This window comes from Pteropus alecto, unplaced genomic scaffold (genome assembly GCF_000325575.1).
Source record: "Pteropus alecto unplaced genomic scaffold, ASM32557v1 scaffold95, whole genome shotgun sequence".
Classification (NCBI taxonomy): domain Eukaryota; kingdom Metazoa; phylum Chordata; class Mammalia; order Chiroptera; family Pteropodidae; genus Pteropus; species Pteropus alecto.
The window spans coordinates 22,396,552-22,408,099 of NW_006441071.1; the positions used below are offsets into that span (position 1 = coordinate 22,396,552).

Here is an 11,548-nt window from a genome sequence, read left to right on the forward strand (position 1 = left end):
CTTTCTTTCTTTCTTTCTTTCTTTCTTTCTTTCTTTCTTTCTTTCTTTATCATCTATCTCTATTAACTATCTATCTATCATCTATTATCTGTCTAATCTCCTATTGCTCTTAAATAATGTTTCTCTGAAGAACACTAGTACATAATCAAATTATCCTTTGTTCACACAACATCCTTGCAACCGTGACTTCTTTAAAATAAATGTATAAATGGTTTTTCATTTTCAGAAAAGTTTGTGTGCTGCAGAACTCTGCAGATGTTATCTGCCTCACATAGGAAAGATCAGGCCCATCCATCACTGTCTCAGGAATTAGTGTTCAATCCTGAGCTGGCGGGTCCATAGCTGGAGGATAACCAAGGTTTTGGCAAAATGTCTCTGGGAAGATTGAGCCTAAGGAACTCTAGTTCAGCCCTGAAAATTTCAAGGGAAAGTTTATATTTCAGCGCTAATAACACCTTTTGTTAACAAGAGTCAGGAGGTAAAGGAAGAGGCATCTTTTGAATACTTCCTCGAGTTTTGAAAGTATGCTTACTGCTCTCAAACAATGTGAGAGTTGAGAAGGGGTGTGCCTGGATGAGGGGAAGGCAAGAAGCCAGTTTGTAGCTGGTATGTCATATCAAATATACTATAAGCCTACTGCTGTTTTTGAAGACCAGGTTTTAATTTTTTTTTTTCAGGACAGTTTTAATTTTGGTTATTCTGTCCTATGATGAGATTATGTGTTGGGATATGTTTCCAAGTTTTTGGCTGAGAAAATATGGTTATCTTATCATATTATTTCAGTGATTTCCTTTCTGTCTCTACGATTTCCTTCATCTTATTCTTCCCAGTTAACTTGGCTGGCCTCTTACCTTCTCCTGTGCCCTTCCAGATTATGACTTTCATTTAATGCCTGTTTCAAATTGTACCATTCAGGGTGCAATAAGACCTTCACGGGCCTTAGATGCTTTTGTCTTCATGAGCTCCTTCTTTCATTAAAAAAACTTTTTTTGAATTTATTTTGCATCCTTGTTGGTAGAAAGAAATATAATCCACGCAGGAGTATCTACTAATTTTCCCTTTGATTTTAAAAGGAATTCAAAGCTTCTCATGGGCCCCTTAAAGTATGGGCCCTGGGCACTCTGCCTCCTGATCCTGCTGGATAAAAAACTGTCCCTGTTTCTTCCATGAAAATACCCTGTATACATGCCTCTCCTCTTACCTTACTAGCATTAACACACACTCTTGACACAGAGAAACTCAAATTCAAATCTCAGCTTCTTTACTTTTTAACTATAAACCAGAGCAAGTGATTCAACCTTTCTGAACATAATTTTCCACCCTCGTTTAATTCTTACCTCATACAGTTGTCACGGTAACATGAGATCGTGCATATACAATGCTTAGTACCTGGTCCATGGCAAATGCTTGTACTTGGTAGCTATTTCTACTTAATCAGACTTTGGTCACTAACTATCTTGATTTAAATATTACACAATTATCTACCCTTTCCCTGATATAAACTCCCAGAGGACTGCGAGTGAGTTTTAGACCAGTAGTTCTCAAACTTTAGCACGCATCCGAATAAGCTGGAGGAGGTGTTGAAACAGGGATGGCTGGGCCCCACTCCAAGTTCTTGATTCAGGAGGTCTGGAGTGGGACTGGTAATTACCCACGTGATGCTGAGGCCACCGGTTTTTAGACCACACTGACAGAATCACTGCTTTAGACAACTCTGACCCCTCCCAAAATTTAGCACAGATGTAAGTTTTCAAATGCCAATATTTTAGTGCTAATATTAATACCGCTAATAACATTAGTATTTTAATAATACAAATATTTCAGAGTAAGTTATTTATGCAAAAGATAATACAAAGGTTAGTAAAAATCTGCCCCCTCCCCCAACTGTAAGAAAACTTTCATTACTGCAGGGGCTGAGCTAAAAGGGATAAGCAAAGAAATCTTATTGGAAGAAAAGGGACTAGTGGCACAATTGAACGTTATCATCTGTTGGATTTCAGGGGCATGTGCAAAATGCAGACAAGAAGCCAAACAATAGCTCAGCCAACTTGAGGCTGCCTGAGTTCTTAGCTCAATCTATAACAATGCCAGCAGGGCTGCTGGGATCCATCTGCTGCCCTCTTTCTGTTAACGGATCTGGGGTCTCTGATAGGAAGTAGCTTGATGGGAAGAAAGAAAGATTAGGCCAACTGAATATATCTGGATTTATGAAGCTGCACTTGAATGTGACACAGCTTTTTTAACTCTTGATGACATTTTACTAACCCTCAACACACCCCTGCTATTCTTTCTGTGTTCTCTGTTCCTTTCTTAGAGAAATGTAATTTTTGAATACCAAAGCTCTCCTGGATACATTGTATTTATGCATAAATTAAGCCCCCACGATTTAATACTGAAGGAAGGCTGGAGATCCTCCACTCCAACCTACTGGCTTTGCAGCTGAGGAAGCTGAAGCCTAGGGTTATTCTAAAATATATAACCAGATATGATAGAGCCAGGCTGGAATCCAGATTTCTTGACCTACAATGGATATGTGACATATACAGTTCTTTGCATTCCCGAAATGAGTAGGAAAAAGTATCATTTCTCCATTATAATTTAAGGGGTAAACATGACTTTTCCTTTTACTTAAGTCACTTTTCACAATTTGCCCTTTTGTCCCTGGAAGCAGGAGGGCTTTATCAAGAGAAATGAAGAGAAGTGAACAACACTAAACCATGTCAGCAGGGCCTGGAAGGCTGGGGGCAGGAATAACATCCCGTTCCCTGCTAGATAGATACCCATTGGTACTCGGTCACTCGGCACAGAACAGATTCTCAAAAACCATGTGGTGATTGTCTGACCCATTGACTGACTGACTGAATCACTGGTTTGATGGTTGTTTGCCAATTTTTCAGCCAATTGAGGAATGATGTTTCACATTAAGATTTTAAGCCTGCTGTGGAGACTCCTTATTCGTACAGTAAGTTAGGTGCTTGTATAAAACCAGAATCACCTTTTTCTGTATGATAAGCAGTGTGTCTGCTGGAAAAGTACAGGCTTTGAGGGTGAAAAACTTTGAATCCAGACTGTTCACTCTGGTTATTTAATTCTAGGCAAGTTATAGAAATTTTCTGAGCCTTAAGTCCCCTCCACCACCAGTATGTGTAAAATAAAGATAATAATACCTACCACCTCAGGGTCGTCGTAAGGATTAAATGAGATAATATGTAGAAACTGCCTTGTGCTATGAATAAATGTTAGTGCCCTCCTCATCGGGTTCCAACTGCCTATTTAAGAGTGATACGGGTGCTGAGAAGGTAGAGTCATTATAAATATCAGGAGGGTAAATATAAGATTCTAGATGGAAATCGAAGGGGTTTTGGAGGCTGAAAATATACATGTATCATCATTATCATTATGGTTATCAAGCAGCTGCTTTTACTGACGGCATGCTTCACAATAAATGTAAATAAAGCTCCTGTCATCTAGGTATTCTTCACATCCCATTATCCCTCATCATTTTGCTGGTTTCTAATAAAATAGTTTTCAGGAAAAAAGTAAATTTAGCTTTTTGCTTACCCGTTTTGTCTTGGTTTCCTTGTTCTGGGCTCAAGAAACTCTGTCTCCTCCTCCATTTCCATGTCTGGGATCACGTTTTTCTCAGAGGGCTGTGGTGAAAGCATTTCCCATTCATTCTCATGGGTGACAGGCTGCAGCATAACTGCATCTGGGCCAGCCTTGCCTTGGCTCTTGCTCTTCCGTGATTGGCTGTCCAGACCAGAGGCTTCCTCTAGCGCTAAAGATTCTAGAGGTTTCATTTCTCTTAGAACCTGCATTTGGGGACCTTTGCTCAAGTTGTGATTAGAGGTTGGCTTCACAGCCTTGCTGGGCCATCCAGGCCCTTGGTCCCTAGCTTCTGATGCTGGACTGCCAACCTCACCATGGCCCAAGACCATCCAATTCTGGTCTTGCCCAGGGCTTTCAAGAGATGATCTATTATCATCTTTGGAAGACATGCTCTCTGTGGAATGATCTTCTCTTTTATTCAAGGAGGCAGGCTGATGTGTGTCTGGGAAGCTTGCTAATTGAGTTCCTGGCAGCCTTGTTTGTTCAGAACCTATATGAAACTCTTCAAATTCAGATGTGCTTTCTCTTGCTTCGCAGGCTTCTAGCTTTGGGGGTGAATTTTCTTCACGTCTTACAAGTATGTAATCCATGTGTTGTGCCTGATGATCTTCATTCTTTTCTGTGTATCTTTCTTCCCTGTATTCTGGTTTTATCTGCTCAGACTCTTTGGTAGGAATTATTTTTTCTCCTTCCAGGTCTAATATTCTCTTGCTGGCACCTGAATGTGGAAGATGAAGGTGAGAAGGGAAGAACACGGCTTAATTAACACATTGTGTGATTTGTGATCTTTGCAAATGAACCATCTAAAGGGAGATAATTTAAGAAATATTTTAATTTTGTAAAGCTGTTTAATTTTCTCATTCTCTCTCAAAGATAGGTATTCTACAAGCAGTATAGATATTACTGCCGTAATATAGGATTTAGTTGGGCATGCATGGCACATACAGTTAGTTTTTTCTTTACCCACATTAATAGAAAGAGGGTATTTTGCAAATGTATTGATTGAATGAAAGCAGCAGATTCTGGAGGATGGAGGAATGGGATGTTTCTTACCATTTGGTAGTTCTATGTCTCCATCTGCTGGTGAATCCGAATTATCTGTTTCTATTTCCCAGTCAATGTTTGATGGAGACAACTCCATGTTGGAGTCGCCTCCTATAGACAAAGAAATTGACTCAGGGTCTTCCTGAATATGTAGTACAACCAGCTGGTGTCCACGCTGTCCGTTTGTGGTCTCGGTGTGGCTTTCTTTGCTTCTTCGATCCGGAAGGGCAGGAAGCAATATCTCTGCTGCTTCGCTCCGCAGAGACTCACCCTCTGGAATCCCAGCTTCCTCTGTTGTTTCAACACCAAGAGTAGGTTCTGTAAGACAAGACAAATCGAAGGGAGGTGTATATGGTGCCAGCGATTGTTTCAGAGCATCTTCTTCCAAGGGATGGTCACCACCATAGAGAAAGTGTTCAGGCTCTTTCATTAAATCTTCATCGATATTTTGGCCCATGACATCACATTCAAAATCACCCCACGAAGCTTCGGATGAACAGATATCTTGCTTGCCTGCATCCCCATCAACTGGTGTTTCGAGATTGCCTTCTGATAATGTCAATTTACTCATGTCATCTATTGTTCCTGTGGATGTGTTGAGGCCTGAGGCATCGCTGAAACTGTGGTCAAAGGCAGCTTCGCTTACATCCAGACAAGTGTCTAAGGCTAGCTGAGTGACAGGAACTAAGGCAGTTTTCTCTGTTGTCAAAGGCTGCTCGAGGGCCAACAAGGTTCCTGTGTCTGTCTGACATTCAGGAGAAAAGGCCTCTGAGGTCCAAGAGCTGTTGCCAACCATAGTTGGTTCTTGATGAGTTATGAAAATACTGGTTCCCACATTTTTAATCATTGGGATTGTTCTGTCAATGGGTTCCAAAGTTGGTGCCATATCTGGGTCAGTTCCCTTTTCTGATGCTTTTACACCTGTGTTGTTTTCACCACTTATTGCAGAAGGTTCGGGAGAACCATTGTGAGAGGCAGCAGGCTGAGATGAGCCATTTGTGTTTGCTCGATCGCTGACAGGAGGCAGTGGAATTATATTTTCAGAACATAGCTCTGAATTGTATGGGATGGATTCCCGCTCAGGCTCCTGACTGGGTTCCTCATCAAGCTTTGGCTCGGTGAGATATAACTCACTGGCTCCTTCTTGAGGTGTAATCCCAGCCCCAATGTGCAGCTCAGGCTCTTGCTTGGTTTCGTAATCATGACATATATCAGGGCTGTTGGAAGCCTGAGAATTGCTGTCCTGGTCACAGTGAGTCAGTATATCAGGATTCTCACCATCTGCTTTCAAACTGAGGGGCTCCTTAGCATCTATCCACAAGTCAGGGGAAGCTGAGGCCAGTTGCCCACCCTCTTGGAAGTTGCCATGTAAAATATCTGGAACAAAAGTGCTTTGGGAGCCCTCGCTAGGGGTAGAGGTGTCCCATTCAGCACCTGACTTCTTTATCAACTGGGTGGAAGAACTGACAGCAGGGAAATCTTTTGAGGCAATGCTTGAATTTGTCATTTCACTGGGGTATGATTTTTCTTCCTCCCACCAATTTGTTTCTTGACGCTCAGTAGTTGAGACATTAGAGATAATGCATCCATTTTCACCTGTGTGAGTAAATTTTGGATTTGGCTGATCCCAGATGGACAGCACTGTATTCTGACACTGCTCTTGGGTAGGTGTTTCAGAAGTGAGTTCGTCACCAGCAGAAGATGTGAAGGTTTGCTCTCTGAGATCTTTTTCTTTAATTTGGTCTAATATCACAAGCTGGCTAAGCTGATCAGCTTCTGGGTCTGGCTGCCTTAGTCGAATGTTCCAAAGTTGCTCATGGGAGTTCTCTTCATTATTATCCAGAAAGGGTGACTGACACTTATCATTGAAAGGATTGGTATAATGTATTTCCGTGGACTCTGTATCACCCTGAATGGGCACTCCCCACGGGCCCATGTTTTGGTCTCCTGAACAATTCATCTCTAACGCACCACCTGAGTTAGGTAATTCCCCTTCAAATGCATTCTCAGTTGGCCGCGTTTCCTGTGGAGAGGCATTCCACCACTCGGTACTCTCAGCTGAGAAGCCAACCATTTCCAATTGAGAATAATTTTCATTTTTTGGTTCAGTGTTGGGAGATATTTGCCATATGATATCTCCTGTCTTCCCTGTTTCTGGAGATGAGCGCTTCTCCTCATCCACTGCTGTAATCTGTATTTCGGTCTTCTTTAATGGTGAAAAATTCCAGTGATCAGGGCTGCTTTGTTGACTATCACAGAATGGGTTTGATGTATTCTCATTCTCTGCTGGTTCTGAACTGTCTACATAATGGATGGATAATTCCTCAGACTTGGGACCATCGATGGCCAAGAACTTATTAGATTCATTCAATGAATCCCAAGCTCTGAGTTCACTCTGAGCAACGTCACAAGTGGCCAAATGTATCTCTTTTTCCGCTGACTCTTCATTGCCTACACTATCATCATCAGAATCTGAGCTTGTTGAAATGGACCTGGCATCCTCTCGCTGCACAGTGTTAGGAATATCGTGCTCATTTTTCTCCTGTTGGCTAAGCATTAGATTTCTTTCCTGATATGTACCTGAATATTCAGAATATTTTCCTGTTTCAGGGCTGGATAAAGAGGAAAAGGAATCACCATCTACTGAATCATTCCAAATCTCTAAAATTTTAGGAACCTTGTGATCTAAGTTCCTTTCAAACTCATCCACTTTGTTTTTCTCCAGGTCCTTCGCCTCAGTAATTAATTCTACTTGGCCATCAGTAGTAACTGGTTCAGAATCCTGGTAATTCTGTTTACTCCAATCATCTTGATTTACCGTCTGATGCCCATGGTCCCAAGAAAGCAGTGCAGCTGAAGAATCATTTAGGTCAGGACTTGATGCACTTGAATGTGTATACTCACTAGAAATAGTGTCTCTGTCATTGTTTCCTAATGAACTGGCTCCTGGAGGGCTTTTTTCAGCACTCTTAACTTTAAGATTCTCATTTATCTCTGAACTTGTGCAACTGACCTGAACATCACTGTCTATAGGGCCATCCCAAACATCAAGGCTTCGGGGACATTCATGAGGTAGCTCTTGGTTCACTCTTTCTAGCTCCAGAATGTTACATTCTTCACTTTTCTCAAGATCCATTTCCGGCAAAGATACATTTTCTGTTAAATTCAGCCTACCTAAAATTTCAGTAGTTTCACCTGAATTTCTATGATTTGTGAGGTGCTTTTCACAGGTCCCCTTTGCCTGCAAGTGATTTGTGGACACTTCTGTTTGCATATCACAGGGGTCTGGATTGTAAGATCCCTTCTCATGCTCTAAAACCTCCTTGGGTTCCTCAGTCTGAGGACTGGAGGTGACTGAAAGAGAGCTGATTTTGCTTGACTCATTGTATATTTCTTGATATTCAGATGCAACTGGGGAAGAGCATTCCTGGTCACTTTGCCCTTTTCCAGAAGTCCCCAAGTCTCTATGCATCACTTCCTCCTCGCCTAGGTGCTCCCAATCAGTGGCTTTGTGGGCTTCCTTTTCACTTTCATTTTGTCCGTAGTTTGGGCCTTTCCATGGATCTGAGCATACAAAATGCCCTGAATTTTCAAGCCTGGTCACCAGGGTCACACTATCGCTTGGCAGGCTTCCTATGCGCGTGTCTTGCTGGTCAGTATCAAGTGTTCCTGACTCATTGGCTCCAGAGGCTTCTAGCATGTCTGGAATATGACTGTCCTTAATTTCTTCTGATGAGCTGGGAGTTTCAGGAGGCAACTTGCTTTGTCCTGAGTCTGTAACATATGATGGGCCTGGTAACATTAATGACGACATGTCGCTATCTCTCATGACAGAATCCCAAATACTATTTGCAATTAGCTGTCCACTTTTTTCATTCAATATGTGATATTCTTTGGGAGCAGTGTCCTTGCTATGCTCTGAAGAGGCAGGGAGTTCCCAATCTGCCTGATTTGCTTCCTGATACTCCACACCCCATGGTTCTAGCTGTCTCACTGAAAATCGGGTTTCAGGTTCGGTACTTCCAGGCAAGTATCCTTGTGCTTGACCTTCACCAGGGATCGCTACACCAGCACTGCAGTCATCCCAATCCAGATCATTATCCGAGATGGTCGCAGTAGACTGAGTGTCCTCCAGAATCACTCTGTTCCACAAGTCGAGATTGTCGGGGGCTGCCTGCCCGGAGTTGGTGTTGCTGTGCAAAAGTGTGAGCTGTCGATTTGTTTCGTTGTACAGCTGCATCATGCGGGGGTCGTCATAACTGGACTGGCTGCTTTCTCCAACGTCATCCTCCATGGAGATGTCCTTGTCATCTGTGGGCTCTGTCTTGAGTAAATCTTTATCTGGGTTATCAGTGGCATTTATTTCAGAACTATGATCTGCATGAGATGAAGCCCACATTTCTAGGTTCCCGGGACCTGAACTAATTCGATTTCTAGGTGGCTGCTGTGGTGACTGAGGTGGGATTTCAGTCTCCTCTGTGGTAGAGTTAGCATCTTTTGACTCAAAACCTCCCTCTTTAGCAAATGGCTTGTTTTCAGTTTCTTTTTCATCTCCAGCAAAGGTTGGCGACGTATAAGAATCAGAGGTGGAGTAATTGGTATCTAAGGGGGAAGGCACTGAATCTTCCCCTATGTTGGATGCACTGTAATCGGAACATTTATATGATAAGAAAGAATCTTCCCAAGGAGCTAGGATGTCTGACCTTCCTTTCTTGAGACTCTCTTCAAAAAGGTTCCAAGAATCTACCTTTTCATACACTTTCCCTCTAATTTTTGGATCCATGACACCACCCTGATCATCCTTTGCTGGCTTACAATTGTTCCATGCATGATCCAGATCAGACCTAAGATTTCCAGATATAAGGGCACCAGCCCTGGAGTCACGGTCCTCCTTGCTCCAGATTTCTGGGGGTGTTTCATTATTTGCCTCATTGGGTGAATTGTCCACTGGGTCTTCTGAAGGAAAAGGAAATCCACTTTTTGCCATGGCCCACTCTTTCGGGTCCCTTACAGAAGGTGTCTCACCACTCGCTGGGTGCAGATTCCAGGTATTTTTCAAAGCCTGGGTGTCGTTTTCTTTACCAAATGCACTCCAAGCCGGGAATGACACTGCAGTAGCTGGTTCATCGTCATCCGCGGGATTTCCCCATGGCTCAGGCATCGCTGTGGGAGAGCGATCAGAATGCCACAAAGCGGCAAAGTCTTCTATCAGGTGGTTTGTTCCCTGAGGAGAAGCGTTCAGCAAATGTGACTTTTCAGTGGGCAGGTTCTGAAACTGCAAGCCCTCCTCATTTTGGTCTTGAATATTATCACTGCCCAGCCCAGGCTGCCCAAATTCTGACTCCCAGGGACCCGACTTTGGGAACTCGAGACTCTTTGGCTGAAATATAGAATCTGAGGCTCTCCTATCAGCTAGGCTGGGTTTATGATCTTTCCAGGATTCGGGGCTCTGGAAGACAGATTCCTGTTCGCTGGAACTCCATGCATCTGCAATATTTTTAGAGTCAATTTCCAAACCACCCCACCAGCTGCTACACCTCGCACGAGTCTGAGGTGGCCCTGTGTGACCTGTGTCGACTGCTTTTTGGGTCATATTGTTTGGATAGAGTAGAGCTGGTTCTTCGATGGATGGTGAGCTCTCCACAAAGCTATTCATAGGTGTTGGTGGGACACTCTTTACAATATTTTTCAGCCTTTCTGGCAAAAAAGATTCATCTTGCACAAAACCTGTCAGGCTCAAATTTCTTTCAGTGTTATCCCCGGGACCTCCTTGTCTCTGGACAAAATCCTCATCAAATCCCACAAGGCTATCTTTGCCAGCCTTTGACAAAAGTGAACTGGATGAATAATTAGACATGTCCATCCCTACCCCATTGAGTCCTTTAGGCCCTGTAGGGAGCTGTCCTTCTGATGAATCGCTGTTGGGGAAGGAGTCATCTGCTGGGGAATAGTCTGCAGAATGGGAAGATGGTTGGGACTGCCCAGAAACCATGGGGGCTGAGTCGAAGTTGAAGAGGTCAAAGTGTTCCCCATGTTCCCCGGACCGTGCATGCTCCTCCACTGCTGCCCCTTCAGGGATGGGACTATAGGAGTCAAACCCTGGGAGGAGGCTGTGATGAGGCCCAGCACCTTCTCCCACTGGACTGTCATCACTGAGGAAAACTGAGCTCTCCTTGGATGAACGGCTGCTCCTAATGGTGGCCAGTCCACTATCTGGGCTAACGAGGTCTATGTTGGCATCCACCTGGGCCTGGTTAGAATCGCTGAGATCTGGAGGGTTTTCTATGAAATTCACAGAGTTGGGCTGTGGTTCTATGTCAGAGCCATACAACTCCATAATCCCGGAAGATCCCTGGGAGAGTGGGGCGCTGCCTGCCACAGCTTCTGTGGAGGATGTCCGGCTATTGGAGACCATCTCTGGACACCTCCTATTGATGGCTTCCTTGATAAGGAGAACCACTTGGTCACAAGTCACTGAAGGGTTCTCCTGTTGGTACACCAGGATCTCGTCACAGCCACATTCAAAGGGCTCCAGCTCTAGGCAAGGGTTCTGGCACTCTTCCAGTTCACAACAAATCTGTTGGGGAGACATAGGGGTTTGTGTGAGCACTCACGCACTCTTTGCTCTTTGCAAATTGTATTTCTAAATTTCTTAATATAAATTAATCTGTGTTCATTTGTCTAAAAAGAACCAAACAACTGAAAACTGTATCATATAAAACATGGAAAGTCCCACTTAATATACCACCAACTCTTTCTCTAGTCTTATCAAATTGGCATTTTGTTGATCTCAAAATCCAGCTACTCAGCATTGCTGGCTCCTGAAAATGATAGGTAAAGAGCTTTAAAATTATTTAAATCCTTAGCATAATATCATACCATCTTCCAGCAGGAA

General features: G+C 43.3%; 1 protein-coding gene across 1 annotated transcript in view; it reads right to left on the reverse strand.

Moving 5' to 3' along the window:
• Positions 1–11,548, reverse strand: part of PRUNE2 (prune homolog 2) — a 69,510-nt gene that overhangs the window by 51,233 nt on the left and 6,729 nt on the right. Inside the window, exons 3-4 of the mRNA XM_025051399.1 lie at positions 4,663–11,230; positions 3,562–4,327 (exon numbers count right to left, since the gene is read on the reverse strand). Of these exons, the coding sequence (XP_024907167.1) occupies positions 3,562–4,327; positions 4,663–11,230 (7,334 nt within the window). The remainder of the gene's footprint in view (positions 1–3,561; positions 4,328–4,662; positions 11,231–11,548) is intronic.